This window comes from Pteropus medius, unplaced genomic scaffold (genome assembly GCF_902729225.1).
Source record: "Pteropus medius unplaced genomic scaffold, Ma_sr-lr_union100, whole genome shotgun sequence".
In the NCBI taxonomy this organism is placed as follows: domain Eukaryota; kingdom Metazoa; phylum Chordata; class Mammalia; order Chiroptera; family Pteropodidae; genus Pteropus; species Pteropus medius.
The window spans coordinates 3,061,363-3,081,120 of NW_024345601.1; the positions used below are offsets into that span (position 1 = coordinate 3,061,363).

General features: G+C 42.8%; 1 protein-coding gene across 6 annotated transcripts; it reads left to right on the forward strand.

The window, feature by feature from the left end:
- Nucleotides 1-4,167: 4,167 nt before the first annotated feature.
- LOC120611854 (translation initiation factor IF-2-like) lies at nucleotides 4,168-19,253 on the forward strand. 6 transcript variants are annotated; one of them, XM_039874393.1, is made up of 2 exons: nucleotides 4,168-5,475; nucleotides 19,143-19,253. In XM_039874393.1, exon 1 carries the CDS (start codon nucleotides 4,389-4,391, stop codon nucleotides 4,992-4,994), a length of 606 nt encoding a protein of 201 aa, XP_039730327.1. In that variant the 5' UTR covers nucleotides 4,168-4,388; the 3' UTR covers nucleotides 4,995-5,475; nucleotides 19,143-19,253. The 6 variants fall into 6 exon arrangements, with proteins under 6 accessions (XP_039730327.1, XP_039730325.1, XP_039730328.1 ...); XM_039874391.1 differs by having other exon boundaries at nucleotides 4,168-5,528; nucleotides 19,143-19,168; XM_039874394.1 differs by lacking the exon at nucleotides 19,143-19,253 and adding an exon at nucleotides 11,088-11,234.
- Nucleotides 19,254-19,758: the final 505 nt, after the last annotated feature.

The window sequence follows — 19,758 nt, forward strand, 5'->3', positions numbered from 1 at the left end:
AAGAAAGGTTTTCTGAGCATGGGAACCATTAAAGAAATCCAAAAGAAAAGTACAAACATTTGACTATACAAAACAAAGTTTTTGTATAACAAAAAAGTCATGAACACTCAGTACTTGAGCAAGAGAAGTCTGGGTAGTGAAATGAGTGTTTAGATGCCACTTCACATGTTGAAAAGTCAGACAAAAAAAACCCTACTGGTTTTAGGGGACATGGCTTCCGGTTTCAGCCCTGACGTAGGGGTGAAGGGTGGATCTTTGCTGATTTGCCCGGACTGAAAAGTTCATGGGGATCCTAGCTGTGACAGTAATATAGGGAGGAGGCAAAAGAATTAAAATGTTAATCAAGCTATATTCAGAGACTGCAATACTCTGATCAGCCCTGCAGCCAAGCCAGGAGGACACCTTTAGAACAAAGGAAGATTTCTACAGGAATTGCAAACAACCCACTTCCCCACACCGGAGGAAGGGGAACTGGAACAACAGTCTTTAAGTGATTGCCTTACACAAATAAAATCGTTCATTCCCTATGGCTAAAACCACGGGGGAACCTATGATTTAAAGGCTGGGAACTGTCAGCAGGCCTTTTAGACTACATACGCTTCCCCTTCCCCTTCCTCACTTTATATCCATATCAAAGGAAACAGGAACTAAAGAATGATACATAAAGGAATTTCCAGAACTCTTGAGGTCCCTCTCACTCTCTGCCCCTGAGGATACTGCACTCTAGTCTGAATGTTACCTCTGCCCCCCGCCTTTCTAATAAACTTTCCTTTTGACTCTAACTTTGCCGTGTATGTTGAATTCCGTCTATACTCTTCTCCAAAGGACCCTCTTCTTCTCTCAGGAAGGCCTTGGTCTTCCCCCACTTGGGGAAATTCATCCTGTCCTGCATCAGAGGGACCCCTTGCTTACCATACAGGAGAGACAGCTGCCTAAATTCATTTTTTTAAGTATTCTTATAATCAAACCAGAGTTAAATGCAATGGATGTTAGCTATTTGGGGAAAAATCTGTAGTGACTTCTTCAATAAAGAAAAAAGTACTTTATTAGTCAAATAAAGTTCATCTAATTAACTATTTAAACTAGCTAAATGTTTGGATTTTTGCATTCCTGACCAAATACATAAAATCATATCCATGCGAAACAAAATGTCTATCTCATTTACTAGGTTAACTTAATTAAAATAGACTTAATTCATTAAAAATTATAAAATACAAGTGTTTCCACCAAGTCCGATTTAAAAAATGCTCAACTTTTCCGAATTTCAGGTGAAAGGGGGATTACATGTCAATACCTTCACTTGATCTCATGTCATAAACAAAAATTAGATATAAGCTCACAACGGAAGACAGAACACACCTCCTGAATTTCTCATTTGGGCACTATGAAGCTCAGCCACATCATTTAAATTGATTTTACAGATGGTTTCGAAATACAAATCAGCATACTTTTATAACTCTGAATACCCCTAAAGTTGTAAGAAAACTTACTGATGGGGGGGTGCTTGCCACCAAAGATTCTCGACCAGAATAAAGTTGGAATGCCCATAGCCTCATGCCCCACTCCCCACAAAAATTCAACTTTGTTTTCTGAGTCTTGTACAAAATGACTGTTTAGACTTTCACAAAACGATTAGCAAGTTTAAAAATAGTTTCTACTACCAAAAAAAAAAACACTTCTTTAATCATTCATTCATTATGTGAAGCTGTTGAGCAGCTGTATTAACTTGTGTGGTTCCATTTACACTCTCAGCTGAGACTCCATACCTCTCAGGTATGATATTAAAAATACTTCACAACCTGGGATAGCCTGGGCCATCACCAATCATAACAGACACTGGCCATAAACTAGCAGGCTCAAGGTTCTGGATGTTCGGGCTCATCAATGCTCCCTGTCCCTGGCTTCACAGTCCCTTCTCTGCCCCTGGACATGGGCTTGTAGGTTCTGCTTTGACCTCTTTCTGCTCCGCCTGTGACCTCTCCCTGGGGAAGTTTATCGACATCCCAGCTGCAGTGTCCACAGTGCCCCAATGACACCCTGTGTCTCCAGCTACTAATTGAAAATTTCTATCTGTGTAACATACAAAACTTTTAAATTCAACAAGTTAAAAATCACACTCAGTATTTCCTCCCCACTATTTGCTTTGGCCACATGTGCAAGACCATGCATGCATACAGCACACACACACACACAACTTTGAATACCCCGCCCCACACCCCATATGATAGGTCCATTTTTCTCATAACACTTGTTTCCTTGATTCCTGTGACACCACCCTATTCAATACATATCTCGGGGGCTGCTTAGTTTTCATGCTTTGCAAAAATCTATGAAACAAATATTGAGATAAATTTGCTCAGCGCTGGAGATCTAGAAATACGTGCAGCTGGACAGTAAATTCACCCAATCATGCCTCTCTGCTCTCGTTAGCACTTCCCAAGGCTCCTCTACTAGTCCACAACTCTTTGAATCCCTAAAATAGGAACTCCAGCTTCCCCCATTAATTCCTCTCTTAAATGCAATAATGCCTGAATAGACAGGGTTACAGATCTATGAAAAGTACCTAATAGAGGTTGCAGGCGGTCTTTTCTAAAAACATCTGATTTCAAACAATAGGTGCATATGAACTGTGGGCTGCCATCATCAACCCTTCTTTCTAAGTCACCCTATGACTGTTGCTACGTTTTCATGCATAGACACTGACACCATCCACACTGCCAGCTCCCCTGGAGAGAGGAAGTGAGACAAGTGAAAACTCAGTGTGTATTTTCTCATTCAATGGAGGTGATCAACCAAAATGTGCTGTCAGTACTACAAACCCTAAATTGCCAGTCCACATACACAGCTGTATTTGAGGCATTCTCGGGGAAGGCTGAGAGAAGTCTGCCAGAAGTCTGCCAGCTTCTGGACAGCATGAAGACGGGGCTCTAGGGCCTGTTTGCATTGTTTACCTGACTCCTCTGCTCGCTCAGATCTGGTCAAACCCTGTAGAAGTGACTCACGTTAATCAAAAGCACAAATGCATCCGGTAAGGGTGTGGGCTATTTTAGGTCTCCTTTTCCACTTAGATGATCTGCCCGTAGGACAATGTCACCAGACAAGGACGCCCTGGTAGCAGGATGGATCTTCTCTCTTGTCCCCAGCCTCCAACTGCTGACAGCAGAGTCCCCAAACCCCAAAGCTACTGTCACCCACCAGCTATCTTATCCAGTCCCAAATGCAAGGGCCTCTCATTGTCCAGGCCCCTCCCAATCCCTGGCTCCTAATAGCCTCTACAGAGGTGCCAGATCACTGAGAACTCACCAGTGTTCTAGAGACATACTGGAACCTAAGACAAAAAGCAAAATGTGTGCCTCTATGTATACTTATCAAAATATTCTCCTGTATTTGAACTGGGTAAAAATAAAAGCTCTACAGTTCAAAAACAAGACTATATATAAAACCAGCATTGTGCTTGGAAACAACTTTTCCTACTGAACAGGATGTAGGGTCATAACAACCTATTTTTATTTAAAATGTTGGTATTTTGTTCATCGTGGATTTTTTTGCATTAAATTTGATATTTTTAAATATTGCATTAAAATACTATTATCTTAATTTCTGAGAACTTCCAGGTATTATTTTTGCTGCAATATTAACAAAATCCTGTTGAAGAGTGCTCTGAGGTTTCCTTTTGACAGCATATTCTTAAGAAACTCCAGTGTGCCTGAAACTCTCTGCCTGTAAGAAAGCGTGGCTCCACTGCGCGCCAAGGTCAGTGCGCGGCCTCCTCTGCTGAATTCGGAAAGCCCCAAGGATTTGAGAGCTCTAGGAAGAAAGGAGCCTCTTAGGGCCCAAGGGGCCTTGTCTTGCCCTGTATTTCTTGGCAACAAATTACAGCCTTTAGAGTTGAATTACAGCCCGGCCGTCGAAGGGCGCCTTGTCATGGGTGGGTGGACGCTGCACTGGTGGAAGTCGAGGCCAAGGGTGGAGGCCTCAAAGTGGGAAAGTGGCCCCGTCCCTTCCCGGCAGGAACCCTGGGCTCCTCCTCCGCCTGCTGCGCCGCCATCAGTCACCCCGACAGCCCAATCGCCCCCCGCCAGGACTTAACTCACCGACCCTCCTGCCGGGGCCTCTCCCCAGGGGAGGAAATCTCGGGCTAGAGCGTGTACCCGGTGCACCCGCTGGGCGGACGGACCAGGTCTGCGCCAGGCACCTGGGATGTGAGACCCCTGCTCCGGCCCGCGCGCACGTAACACCTCGTAGCCGTCTCCACAGGCAGAACTCGACAAAGGTCCCCACCGCCTCCTCGCGCGAGCCCGCACACACACACCCGCACCTTCGGCCACCACGCCGGCAACCCCGCCTGCCCCTCACCGCGCCCTCACAGGGTCAGACGAGTATACCCCATGATCCTGACGGACAAGCGGCCGCCTCGCAGCGCACGATGTCACCCTGCCCGCGCCCCGGCGTCCCGCCTCCCTGACGCCCCCTCCCCCGTTGATCCCCACGACTCCCGAGGACGCTCGCTCGCTCTCTCCCCTAGGTCTCCCCGGAGGGAAGGAGAGTGCGAGGAGCAGCACCCTGCGCCTTGCACCCCGCAGAACCCGCACCCAGGAGTCTTCCAGGGAGCCGGGTGCGGGCACGGGGGTGGGGTCTCCGCTGCCGCCGCCCCTTACCTCGTGCAGGCCCTCCCCGCAGGTCCCGGAGGCGGGGGCCACCAGTGGCCCTGCAGACTGGCGCGGGGCTGGGTTTCCCCGGCCGGGAGGAGCCGGAGGAGGAGGGGAAGAAAGAGGGGAGGGGAGGAGAGGAGAGGAGGGGGGAGGGAGGGCTTTGTGTCGGCCTCCCGCCCTCCCTCGGCTCCAGCAAGAGCCGTCCGCCTCCCCCAGCACTCCGAGGGGGCTGATCGGCGGGGGCGGGGAAGGCGCCTGCGCGACCCAGGGTCTCACCACCCCCTTCCCTGGTACCGCCCACCTCCCAGCCCTCGGGGTGTGCGACGTCGGCGCTTACCCTAGGACAGGAACCCGGGCGCGACGCGCGGGAGCCGGGATCAGAAAGTTGATCTAACCCAGAGCAAAGTTGGTGGAGCGTCTCCCCGCCCGCGTCGGCGCCGCCGCCCCGCTCTTCTGCGCTCCCTGGGGAGACCGGAGTTTTGCTCTCTGATATTCGTCCCGGTCTCCTTTCTTCCCACTCATTGCAGAACAGCACAAACGCGGGCGCACCCCTTTCCCGGGACGAGCCCGCCGCCCAGCCCCAGACCCCGGGTTTGGCGCGCCGAGGCCCGCGCGGGCCCAGCCCTTTCTCCCGGTTCGGACCCCGGAGGGGGACGCCCAGCCCCGCCCGGGCCCGGGGGGACGAGAGCAGCGGGAAGGCGGGATGTGGTTTGGCTCTGCGCTGATAGACCTTTTATCACCCCGAGGGAAGGCGACTGGGACAACGGGGAAGCTGAGACCTGCGGCCGGCTCACCGCCAGGACCCGAGTCAGGCCGGCCCCTGGTGAGCTGCCTGCCGAGTTCTCCCACTTTCTTTGGGGAGAAACTGCTAACAGTGTGAGTTACGAAGTAGCCGGTGTCAGAAAAAGAACCTCAGGGCCGACTGTTTTGGACAGAAAGAAAAAGGAAACGGGGAAGACCTTATATTTGTTCTTTTGCTGCTTTAGACCAAAGAAGAAACTTGTGTTTCATTGGTGTTCTTATGAATCCTGCTTTTAAAATACCAGGATTTATTTATCATTTATAATCAGCTCAGCTCGCAGGAAAACAACCCATTGCACTTATGTTTCTGTTCCAAGTCACCTATTTGGTAAATAATTTAGCGCCTGCTATGCGCCAGGCACTTAGCTAGTGCTCGCGATATGCCGCAGAACAGAAATATCTCCCTGCGCTGGTGGGGCTGACTTTCTGCAAGGATAGGGGCGGGGAACAGGGTGAACTGTGAACATCAATAAGTTAATTTTCAGTGATAGAAGGTTAGTGATAGAGAACAAAAGACAAAATGAGGAGGCATGAGGGGTGTACCTGCAGCATGTAGAATTAAAGAAGTGGAGCGGTCAGAGTAACCCGATTGAGAGGTGGCATTTGAGCTGCGGGAAGCTCCTGAGAGTTTGGGTGCAGGATGACGTGATTTGATCCATATTGCTGAAAGGTCAGTCTGATGCCTGTGGCGAGACTACTGAGGGGCAAAGGTGGAAAGTTAGGGGCCCAAAGTGAAGTGTGGTGCAGAGCAGGGTCGTAGATGTGGTGAAGAGAAGTAGTTGGATTCTTGTGTACAATCACATGATGACTAACAGGGATCTCTTCTAATGTTAGGTGACTTCATGGTTGTGCAAACATCATAGAGCGCACTTAACACAAACCTAGATGGTATAGCCTCCTGCACACCTACGCTAGATGGTATAGCCTATTGCTCCTAGACTATGTTACTATGCTGAATACTCTAGGCAATGGTAACAAAATGGTATTTGTGTGTCCAAAGAGAAAAGGTAACAAAATGGTATTTGTGTGTCCAAAGAGAAAAGGTACAGGCAAAAAATGGTAACGAAGATAAAAAATAGTTCATTGGTATAAAGCACTTACCATGAATGGAGCTTGAGGATTGAATGTTGCTCTGGCTACATCAGTGAGTGAGTGAGGAATGAATGTACAACCCTAGGACATTACCATATACTATTGTAAACTTCACAAACACTGTACACTTAGGCTAGATTTATTTTTAAAGTTTTTCTTCAATAATAAATTAACCTTTGCTTACTGTAACTTTATAAACTAATTTTTTTCAACTTTTTGACTTTTAATACATAACGAAACACATTGTACAAATGTACAAAAATATTTTGTATGCTTTCATAAAGAACAGGCAATAAGCTTTTTTCTGTTCCTAAAAAGTTTATTTTTTTACTTAGACTTTTTTGTTAAAAACTAAGACCCAAACACACATTAGCCTAGGCCTACACAGGGTCAGGATCATCAACGTCACTGTCTTCCACCTCCATATTTTATCCCATTGGAAGGTCTTCAGGGACAATAACACACAGGGACATGTCATCTCCTGTGATAACAATGCCTTCTTCTGGAATACCTCCTGAAGGACCTGCCTGAGGCTCTTCTTGAGGATCGGTCACTCTTTTTAGAAAGAGGTCCATGGTGGTTTGCTTTTTTCATCATAGGTTTGCTTGCAAGCAGATTATGCACTGTGAACATTCTTCTCTATTAATGAAACTTTCGGTGTTAGGGTCCATGTTTTCAGACTTTTTAAGGAGTTTGTTGAGCTTTACAAAGCTTCTGCTAAACCCTTCGTTGTGAATTTTGTTGGGAGTTTTTCTTCTTTTGATTCTCCTTTGCGGTGTCCTTTGCTCTTGGATCTTTAGCCATGTGTTCCTGTTCCAGTTTCAGCAACTCCTCATCAGTTAAAACCTCTGAAACCACCTCTATGAGATTCTCAGTGTCATGCTAACCACACCCAGATTACAGTCATTTGCCATCTCAGTCAGAGCCTTGTTGATTTTTGCAACCTTTGTGTTATGACGTTAGACGGCTACTACTGGCTATGATATCACTAAGCAATAGGAATTTTTCACCTCTAATATAATCTTATGGGATCACCATCATAAACATTGTTATGCGGCTAATGACTGTATTTTGAGGGAAGATCCGACAGGAAGTCCTAAAAGGTTAATATGTGGTTGAAAAGGAGAGGTGAGCAGAGGCAGACCTGGCCTCACCTCCCTCCCTCTTCTTTCCCTTCGTCAGCCCCAGAACGATTCTGTTTTATAGACAGCACCCAGGGTAAATGCTGAAGATATATGGTCTCTGCTTCTTTCTTCCTGTTCTTTACCCTTTCTCTCTTTCCATTCACTCTCTTAAAAATGTGCTTCATCTTGTGGACATTGCCCCATGGATGTCCCCACAGGCTCAGCCTGTTCCCGAACATGGGCCCGTTGGCCCTCTCCTCCCTGAGGACAACATCTTTTACTATAGAGATGTATTTGAGGGTTATTCATTCAAAACTATTTATCGAGTAGCTACTATGTGCCAAGCACTATTGTAGGCACTAGGGCTACAGCAGTGAACCAGACAAAATACCATACTCTCATGGAACTCACATTCTAATCTTCTGATAAGGAGAGAGAAGCAATAAGCCAGACAAACAAGGAAAATGTGTGGCATTGTTGATGTTACGAGCTGAGGAAAATTAACTCAGGAAGAGAAAGAGTGGATGCTGGGGAGGCCACAATTTAAAACAGGTGGTCAGAGAAAACTCCAGGAAAGAAAATTAAAATAACGAACCTTGGACCCTCTTGCGGACTTACCTCACTTTTGGCAGGTTTGATGACATCCTACCCCAGGGTTCCCAGAGATTGAAGTGGCCACTCCAGTCAGCTGCAGAGATCACAAGTGCTCTGGGGGCACTTGTGTCAGCTGAGGACCAGCTAGCCAAGAAATGTCATTTCTAATGAAGTTATTTCCCTTCCAAAGTAAACCCAGCAGCACTGGCTCCAGAAGCATTGCCCAGAGCTGGCAACTCAGCAATTTCTCTCCTCTCTTGAGCAGGGCAAGTAGAAGTGAGTGTCTTGTGAACATAAAATGCCTTGAAAAGAGTGGTTTTGTGCTCCAGAGCTTAGAGTAATCATAATAATAATTATGGTGATTCTTTATTCGTCTGCAGTGGTACTGGTGACATTACTTTGCTCAATCCCCACAGCCCCCCTGGGAAATGAGTAGAGAATATCAATGAATAGTTAACTAATTCCTAGTGTTAGAACTTATCTAGTAGTTAAATGGTAGTTAGAAATGCCCACCTCCTTATCCAAAGGTGTTCATATAGAGGGAGTTGGTTCTTAATAGGAAGGGACATTTGACATGATTACATATTTATTTTTTTAGTTGTATCGTTATTTCAAATCTAAAAGAAAAGAGTCAGTGATTATCTCTGGAGTGTGGGATTATTAGGACTTTTAACTTTTCAAGTTGTATGTTCATGAACAGTCTGAATATTTCATATGGTATGTTACTTTGTTAATCAAAAAAGCATTAATTTTATATATATAATTATATACATAGAATTAGAAATACAAGTGTAAAAGCTAACTTACATATAATTGCCTAATATTTTGATTTCTTCTTTGATCTTATTATTTAGATAATTTTAAAACTTCCAAATGTTGAAGTGTGTTGTTCTTTAAATTTTTGTTATTATGTAATTTCCAGGTTTATTGCATTATGGTCAAAGAATATAACATCTAATTCCTGCTTTTTGAAGCTAATTGGGGCTTTCTTTTTGACTTGGTCTATGACCCATTTTGAAAAACAGTTCTACATTTATTTGAAAAGGCGTATTAAACACCTCATAATCTAGTTCTATAATTAGCATGTAGTAGTTCAAAAACTATTAGTGAACTTGAACACCCAATTAATTAAATATTGATTCATCTTTTATAGTTATTTTAATTCTCTATGTCACTTATGTATACTATCTTATTTGCCAGTCTTCTAATTTATACCCAGCTTTCTTCCCTACTGCCTTTCTTGAATAAAATAGGTTTAGGGTGAATGTGTTAACATCTTCCTTTTCAGTTGGAGTTCTGACATTTGTCCTTGAATTTCTAATCATTCAAATTCTAGTACCTTCATGATGTGTTATACAGTACATAAATATTTATGGTATAATTTCATCGTGGATTGCATACTTATCAGCAAAATAAATCTCCTTTGCCCCATTCAAAGTGTTTGCCTTGATTTATTCTTTGACTGAAATTCATATCATGACCCCTGCTTACTTTGTGTTTGCATTCATTGAATAAATTTTTGTCTATCCATTTATACTTCTCTGCATCATTTTATTTTAGATAAGTCCTTTTGAAGCAACACATACCATAATTTTTATTTTTAAACACAACTGGTAAGTTTGGTTTAATTCCTGCCATCTTGTTTTATGCTTTTGAGGTTTTATAAAACCCTCCATTTCCGTGCATTTTGTTTAAAACAACTGTACTTTATCTCTTTATTTTCCTATCATTTGAAAAGTATACTTCTTGTTTCAACCATAGCGATTCATGCATTTCTTTATTCAACACATAGCACTTGATTATCTGTTGGTTGTCAGGGGCTGTTCTAGACACTGTGGATATATGATAAAATCTTTCAAGATACTTGCCATCTAATAGGAAAAAAGACAATAAATACACAAATACATAAATGTGAAGATATGTAGGGCATGAGGTGTGCCATGCTAGAATAATGTGAGAGGGGCCGGAGGGCTTCCATTGGGTGACTGGAAAAGCACTCTCTGAGGAGGTTACATGTAAGCTGAGACTAATAACAAGAAGGACGCAGTAAGGCAGATTTCTGGAGTAGAAGGTTGTAGTCCAGGCAGAATGAATGGCCAGAGCCAAGGCCCTAAGGTAAGCTTCAAGGAACAGGGAGAATGGCACCAGGGCTAGTGCTAGCCCGGAAATGGCTCAATCTGATTTCTATTTTAAAAATAGCCACAAAGGAGGCTGTGGGGAGAATAAACTGTACGGAGGAGACAGTGGTGAACAGACGACAGCGAGGTAGCTTTGCGGTCACCAGGCAAGGGATAGTTGAGGACATGGAGATAGATGATGGATTAGGGAAGGGCTAGAGACAGAGGCAATAGGTAGATTAAAGGCATACTATTGAAGGGTTTTAGAAAAGGCCACCTCAAAATATGCCTGTTTGTCATATTGACAAATTTGAACTAAAGGCACTTGCAAAACAACAGGTGCAAGAAGGGCATCCTAACCTCCCCTCTTTCCGAAAGCAGGAAATAAAACTCCCATGTGAAATCAACCGTCCATATACCTGAAGGAAAAGAACACTTTCATCACCAGAGATGGGGAATTGAGGCCAAGAAGAATCTGTACAAACACACCTTGTGAAAATTATCCATATCTTTCTTTTGCCTCCCCACGTAGTTACTTTTCCACAATTACTACTCTTTGTTCAACCTAATATATAAACACTTAAGCCTAAATGCTTTTGGGGTCTTCATTTTCCCATGAAGGCTCACTCCTATGTACATGTAAAAATAAAATTTGTATGTTTTCCTCCTGTTGACTTGTCTTATGTCTTCTCAATTCTCGGGCCCAGCAAGAGACTGTAAGAGGACAGAGGAAAATGTGCCTCCTCTACACTATCAAGGTAGGACCAACCAGACTTGCTTTTTTACATGTGCCTCCTAGATACAATTTAGATTACTCTTCAGTTGAATTTAACCATCGATAAATCTTCAGCCTACTCCATCCAATCTGCTTTTCTTTATGCACAGTGAGGTACTCTATGTGCCCTTTTCAACTGAAGATTTGCATCTTTTTTTAATTCTAGGGAACTTAAGTGTATAATCACAAGTCTTTCCTCTTCTCCTTCTGGATCTGCACTTTTACTTCTGTCTTCCATGCCTTTTAACTTCTCCAACTTCCAGTTCCAGGCTCCTCAGCTGCCTTCTTGGAGAGGTCCTGGAGCACATGTTCTCACTTATTGGTTCTTGGGCCATATCCATCCATTCTTTAGTCTACCTGTCATTTTCTATATCCAAATAGTTCCTTTTTCGTATCTAATATTCCCACTTGTTTCCCTTTTGTGTAATTCCTAATTATTTCATATGGCTAATTTCTTCCCCCTTTTTAATATTTTTGTTATGCTTATTTAAGTCTTTTGGTGTGGTCGTTCTAGTTACTCTGCTTCAGGAAGTATATGTTCTTATGTTTGCTGCCTTATTGGCAATTGTACTGCTCAGGCAAATAGTACTTTGACCCGAAAGCTCACAATACTGTACTAAGTGGTGTGTCTATTGGGGAAGGGTCAAAGGTTAGCTCTCATCTATGTTGCTCCTCCTGAGTTTAAGGACATGTTTTCTATTGCCACATCACAAATACCACAAATGTAGCAACTTAAAACAGCATACATTTATGATCTCATAGTTTCCATGGGTCAGGAGTCTGAGTAGAACTTAGCTGGGTTCCCTGCTCCGGGGACTCACAAGGCTTCAGTCCAGGTGTTGGCTGGGGTTGCGGCCTCAGTGACCTCTGAACTCTCATCCCAGTTCTCTTCTAAGCTCCTGTGGTTGTTGGCAGAATTCACTTCCTTGCAGCTGTGTGACTGAGGCTCTTGCCTCTATGGAAATAAATTAAGACCAACCAAATGAGAATAAGCAAAAGGCATTGATTCAGAGCCTTCTATAGCAAGGGAGTTGGCCACCATCACTTTTACTTGGCAGAGACTCAAAGGCAGGCAGAGGAGCGGGAAAGCTTTATGGTGGAAAAGAGGAGGCTTCAGCTCACGTGGGTCCTGACTGAAGACTCGTTGGCCTAGGAAAGCTGGAGGTAGGCTAACTGGCAGCCAGCATTCTATGTGACTGGTTAAAGGAATATATTTGGCTTTCTCCAGCTGGTTCCAAGTTGGAAACGGACAAAATCAGGAAACTGTCAGTTATTAATCAAGTTCCAGTCATTTTGTACCAGTTATTATAGGGGTTATTGTTTGGCTCCCCAGACCAGTTGCTATAAACAGTGATCTGAATTCCTACAAGTCTGACTTGTAAATAGCACTAGCTTTCTGAGCTGGTTGCTGCAGGCTGTGGGTCAGAGTTCTATTTCTACATGAGGTCTAGCCATTGCCCATTTGTATATTCAGTCTTTTAGCTCCTAGAGATGGCCTGCAGCTCCCTGGCATGTGGCCTTCTCCACAGGCCGTTCACAACATGGTAGTCTGCTTCTTCTAGGCCAGCGAGGAGTGTCTCTCACTCTGATGCATTCTAGTAAGATGGAGTTTATGTACCATAGGAGTGACATCTATACCTTTGCCATAGTCTACTTGCTAGAAGTAATCGAAAATTGCCCAAACCTAAGAGGAAATTATAGGGCATAACTGCAGGTGCAGAGATCATGGGGCATTTTGCTTTCTGCATGGGATTCTGCCTACCCGGTATTAGAGAGAATGAACCATGAGCAATGCTCCAGGTCCTGGCAAACACTGCTGATCACTCCCTCTTGGCCCTGGGGTCTGGAGGAAGGAATGCCCAAGAGCCATTGGTCCCTGGGAGCCTGTTTCTAATAATAACTCCTCATCAAATCAGACTTTTGTACTGCCCCAATATTCTCTAATACCTGCATCCAGGCTACTGGGACTGATTTCTGTAGGTAAGGGGCTTCTACTGCTTCTTTTATGTGAGGAGTCCTTCAGCTCCTGCTATGGGTTCTCTCATCTATTCCCCTTTCCCTATGAGTGCTGTTATATTCTAGGGTCATGGGTCTCAACCTTGGCTGTATATTACAATCACCTGGAGAGTTTTATGAAATCTTGATGTCCAGGTCATACCCCAGACCTATTAAATTAGACTCTCTAGGGTGGGACACAGGCATAAGCAGCTTCTATAACTACCAGGTGGCTCTAATATGTAGCCAAGGTTCTAGAAGAGTCACTGTCTGAAGCTGCAGCCTTTGCTGAATGCCAGAATCACTTGGACACTTAAAACAAACAAAAAAACAACTCTGATGCCTAAGCCCGAGCTCCAGAGATTCTGATGTGATTGGTCTGGAGGGTGGCCTGGGCACCAGGACTTTTTAAAGCTCCCCAGGTGATGCCAACACATAGCCCCGCCTGAGAACCACTGATTATGTATCTAGATAGCAAGGTGCTCACAGGGAATGGGGCTCGCTCCTCCCCTCCTCTCGGTAAGAAAAGGGGCGGGTGCCAAATTTAAGCGTGATTGATAGAAAGTATAGCCAGAACATGAGGAAGGCTCTGTGTTGCTTTTGCTCTGAAAGTTGGAGTAATTAATTCAAGGATAGATCAGATTCTTTGCTATTAGGAAAGTTTTCCAAAGCTAGCAGTTGAAATTTCCCTTTGCTACCATATTTTCATGTGTTTTGATTTTATAAGCAGCATTAAGAGAACATACTTCATAGCCTCCATCTGGTAAGTCAGTTTGAGTTTGTAAAGTGGTTCCCAAATGTATAGTAAGATCAGTTTAGGCTGGGCCTGCCAAAAGCACATGGAGCACAAAGAAGTTGAGATGTGAGCAGGAGTCTGAAAGGTAGGCTCAGCTAGGCTGGGAGAAGGGAGAGAGAAAACCGCAAGGCCAAAGATGTAGAGGTGGGACTGTGTGAGATGTGAATAACAATAACTCAGCAGATGTAGGAGAGGAGAGGTTGTAAAGAGGACAGGAGTTTTCTGACTACTTCTGTGATGAAACTTTTTCCTCCATCATCTTTATCAGGTACATATTTACTTTTACATGTATATTCTGCTCTATAATCATACTTCAGTTTTCTAGACCTTGTTTATAGGTTGATTCAAAAGACTGAACACCAGTAAACCACATTAACATCATTATAACCCGAGGTCAGTGTACAGCTTTGTAATTGGCTAAGATTAATTTTCCTTCTCTATGAATCCAACGTCACTATTCCTGTGACATTTAAAGGGAATTGTTTCTAGAATCAAGGTCATATCAATTCTCTTCTTGCCACCCCTTCCATTCTTCAAACTCATGGTCATGCTACAGTTCAGCTTGTTTCATATTTGAACCCTTATTTTTAAAAATAGTCCCTTCCCTCTTGAGGTTTCTAATTGCCATTTCTTTCTTTCTTTCCTTCCTTCCTTCCTTCCTTCCTTCCTTCCTTCCTTCTTCCTTCCTTTCCTTCTAATTTTTTTCTCATTTATGTTGTCAACAGAGGACATTTACCATCACAGATCTTCAGTAATACCCAGCCTTTCAAGTACACTAACTGCTGCAGGAAATTGACTTTTTCTCTGAAACAGTGCTTCCAGAGACTGTTGCATTTCTGCTCCAATCTCAATTGCTTATTTGCTACACTTGCTGGAAACTATACTCCCGAGGCTCTTTTTCTCTGTACTTCTGGGGTAGATCTATTGTATTCTAGATCTCGGCTCTTCTTTTTTTGTATTCTACTTCATTTTATCTCAGGAGTTTCTGGAAGGCTAACTTTCAGTCTCTGTATGTTAGAAAACATATTTATTGCTTGACTGATATTATGACTAACAGTGACACTTTAGAGTCAGTACTTGCTCTCTTAATTTGAAGGTGTTTCTCCATTGTTCTTCACCATCTGGCATTATTCAAAATAGGTCTAGTCAATGTTAGTCTGTATCCTTCTCCTTATAATTGATCTGATCCTCTCTTCCTCTATAAAGCCTTCTTTATCCTCCAAGTTGTAATATTCACTGGAATATATCTGGGGCTAGATCTTTCATTCATTGTATTGTCTTATCCACCAGTATCTTAACTGCTTTTATTAGATTTATCATAGGTTCAGATTTCTGATGAACATCATACATTTTAAGTAGACTTGGGAGGGTAGGGTGATAAATACATATGATTAGTCTGCTGTTTAGAACTCTACATCTACAAACATATTGTTGGATTATTAAAGGAAAGGGGGATCCCTGAAGACGAAGGGCTTGGAGATCCTTGACTTACGTCATGGAGAAATTGTGGCTCTCACAGTGCTCACTGGTGACCTGAAGAGGTAACATCAGGTGCCCAGGTATTCTGTTTTTAAGCAAACTATGATGTCACTTTTTCAGAAAATGGAAATGATTGAGAATGTTCTAAAATCTTCTGGGCTATTTCCATTAGGCGCATGTGTATTCAGAGTATTAAGTAAAGGACGGAAATAAGAAAGGCACCTTACTGTATGAATTCTAAGTGTCCAGCGCTTCTGGAATGTACCCAATGCCACTCAGTGGACACATCTTAGAATTCTATATTCCAATGTACATTGAAATTGGCACGTGAGAAGCAACATAAACTTAAAAATGTTACCTGTTCATGTATGAAAAAATGAAAAAATTAGCCTATGATGGTTTTGACCAGGTGTTGTGTAAGTTTAGGCCCTCTGAAAGAAAAATATGAATGGCCCTGGTAAGTCCAGGTTATGATTAGGAGGAATTACAAATTTCCTACTACATAGGATGAAGATCTGAGAGTAGAAAGGACTCTGCATTTTCTCTCCAGTGAAGTGGAAAGACTCAGGAGTCCTTCATTTGACATGATGTGAGATCATGTGGAGATTGAGGCACATGAACCTAAGATAGCTCTATAGAATTCTCTGTCTGTCTGTCTGTCTGTCTGTCTGTCTCTCTCTCTCTCTCTCTCTCTCACACACACACACACACACCCAGGGTGGCAGCAAGGACCTGCATGGACCAATGAAGAAAACTAAAGAGAGGGAATCTCAGCAGATGCCATATGAATAAATAATTCTAACCCTGAGCCAGATGCCTCCTGGGATTTACCCGCAAGGCTGTGGATTGAGGTAGTGATGGGAGAGGCTGGAGTTGACTAATACTTAGTTTCCTCCACCGATTTCCTAGGAAGGCAGGTCTGCCAAGCTTGTGTTTTAAAGAGTCATATCTGCTAGCTCTTCTTTTGCTCGTCTCCAAAAACATGGCTTATGTAGCAAATGATTGCTGAGGACGCAGTGCTCTCCAGCTAGAGGCCCCTTGGGTGGACATTTGGTACACAGCAGAATGAGAAGCAGCCATTGTATGCTCCAGCATCCACATCCTCTGTGTTCCTACTGGCCTTCCAAATGTCTAAAGGTTGGGACTGTGATCATCCCATACATTTTGAGGATGTCTGCTACTGTTCCACCCACCCTAGCCCCAGCCTCAGCCTCTGCCCTTTTCAAAGGAGCTGTGGCTGCTTCTCCCTGTTGGAGCTGGTATTTCATAGGGAGAGCCCTCCCCCTACCCTTCTGCCTGCCCTTTGGCTCGGCCTCTCATTCTCCCACATAAGAGCAAAGTAGAGCAGATGTTGCAAAAGTCTTGGTCCCTCTTATGTGCCCCATTCCCACCAGTATCCCCTCACCTACTACAGTCTAAGCCTCATCCCACAAACCTATGGCCAAGTCCCACCTCTGGCCAAATTGCAGAGGGATCTAGTCCCATCTTGGAGGTTTTATGAGGGCATATTGTGCATAGGTGCTGGGCAGTGGCTTTGTGGTACTGGCATCTCCAGGTGCTGCCTGGAATGGATCTCCCATAGAAACTGTTTCAGAGGTGGCAAAGTTGGAGTGTCCTGTTTGTGCTGTTTGTATCATGGCCCCACCCGGAAAGGAACACAGAGGGTTTATATAGTCTGTGTGATTTTCCTATGTTCACCAATAGTTACAACTCTCTCCAGTAAATAAAGTCTAATCAAAGAGACATGTTGTGTTGATAAATTTGATATTATTTCAGTGTAGTTATCTGAATCATTATTGAATTAGTTTCCTAGGGTGGCTGTGACAAATTACCATGTGTTGGGTTAAAACAACAGAAATTTATTTTCTCACAGTTCAGAAGTCCAAAATCAATCAGGGTTTGTTCCTTGGGGGCACAGGGATAATCTCTTCCATGCCTCTCTCTTACCTTCTTTGTGGCTGTTTGCAATCCTTGGCATTCCTTAGCTTCTGGCAGCTTAACTCCAATCTCTACCTCCATGGTTATATGTCATTCCAGATGTGTGTGTGTGTCCAAATTTCCCTCTGCTTATGATACCAGTTGTTGGGTTAGAGCCCACCTGAATCTCATGTGATTTCAACTTAATTTGATTATATCTGCCAAGACTGTTTCCAAATAAGGTCAGATTCATAGGTAGCAGGGCATAGGACTTGAACATATTTTAATTTTGGGGGAGGGGGGGATCAATTCAATCCACCACAATTATCAAAGTAAATTAAAAACAATTAGAAAAGTAAAATGAGACAATTCTTATTGTTATTCTCTGAATGACAGTTATGAAATTTTCCTAGGTTTACCAAGAGCCATGACTTTTTCAAATACAGAAAAACTGGTTTAAAAATATTTAGATACTGATAAATGGAATAATAAATGCTCTAATCTCTTTGTAACTCCTATTTAATGAATGCAAATGGAAAAGGAGTGATAAACACAAGTAGTGCTTTACAATAAATGGCAGTACAAATATAGGAAAATCATATTCATACAAGTATGAGAAAATCAGATTATCTCTTTTAAAACAATAACCAAAGTTTGTCTCTTGCTTCATCTTATTTTAAGGTGACAGATCTCATTAAGGAGAAAAATAATACTTGAGAATGAACTTCTACCTTTGTAAGTCTTTAAATTTTTTCTCTTTTTTAAACTGTAGAATTTCCCCAAAATAGAAATTAACACTATATTGCGTAAGCATTTCAGTTTTACCCTGTTTCATGTATATATTACACTTAGAGCAAGAAGCACCACAGAACTTTAATTCAACTAAAAAATAAAACAGACATTTTAGTTCAGCCCAGCTACACATTCCTGCTTTATTCTGAACTGTCCGGAGCATATACTCAGCTCACTTGTCCCTGCTATGTGTTTTTGCAGCTTTGAATGAAATGTGGGTACCATGGAGCAGGAAATAAGGCATGTTTGCGGGTGAAAGGAAACCAGCTACTTGCATTAAGTTCCTTTAAATTACTATCTTATACCACATTTGGGGGAACTTCAAAAGAAGACATTTCAGGAAGGGGAAAGGCAATGCTTTTAATGAATATACCAAAAAACTAGATGACTTTCAGGCCTGCTTATCAGTTAAGCACTTGTGAACATACATATATAAAGGATGGTTTCGATCAAAACAAAAAGGAGTTTCACATAATTGGAATCACAGCCAAGAGAGGGTTAGGGTTAGGGTTAAGGTTAAATTACTATTTCAATGTCATACTTTGACATTGTTCAACAGGTCCACTCAAAGATTATTGAGTAATCTAGGTGAATGTACGTCTGTTCGACTCACTATTGATTAAGGACTCACAATATTAACTCGTGGTTCTTGTCTGAGACAGAAAAATAATTTCCATCAAGTAAAAATGATGGTCATAGGTTATGGTTTGGTTACCCTGAAGTTCATTAATCAGTCTTATATCTAGCACTCTTCCTTTCACAGTCCTGTGTATAATTATAAATACCCAGATCCTTCAAGTTTTCTTTGAGCCAGCTTTACCACTTTATTGGTTCTCATGTTAATAAATCTTATACTTATTGCCTTATTTTTGCATAAGAGTCATTTTGAAATACTTTTTAAATATGTACTTTGACATGCTTATGGACTTTTTATCTGTATCCTTGTTTGGGCAGTAGAATATAAGAAGTTATTTGTCAAAGTGCTAATAGTGTGTTTTCTTTTGCCAGGCCCTTGTTGGTCCTGGGAGGAGGCCATGGACCAAATTCTTTCACTGTTTTGCTCTTATATATGTGCAGAATCACATAAAATGTCAGAATAAAATATCACATTAGTTTTTATCTTGTACTTATTTGCAAATGAAATTCTATAATGGTTGCTTTAAAAAATAGCAATTGTGTAAGAATAGGAGGAGATGAGATGAATGTTAATATCAAATAATTGAATCTGAATTCTAGGGTACTCAGAATGGCACGAACAGCTGTGAAAGAGGCATTTAAAAGCAATTCCCCAAACAAACCGATGTTTTGTTTTGTTTTATAATTGGATTGGGGGTGCTAAAAAAGGAGAGGAGTACTGGGATGGGGGTTCCCTAGGAAAGGAAAAGTCAACCCTACAGAAAGTTCAGGGGCTGCTGGTGCTAAGGATTCAGAATTCGGCCGAGATCTGTGATTACTTCCATGAGCTGTAGAAGGAACGATTTTCATTCTCGCTCTCACCAAGATGACTGCACTGAGATGATTACACAACACCATCAACACAACAGATGACTGTTGGTGCTCCTCTGGGGGATAAAATTATCCTGTGGACCAAGTCATCTGCTACTCCAATTCCTGGCGGTGCCTG

Excerpts from the sequence above, each read along its gene's own strand:
- LOC120611854 (XM_039874393.1), top strand. The coding sequence starts at position 4,389 with ATGATCCTGACGGACAAGCGGCCGCCTCGCAGCGCACGATGTCACCCT.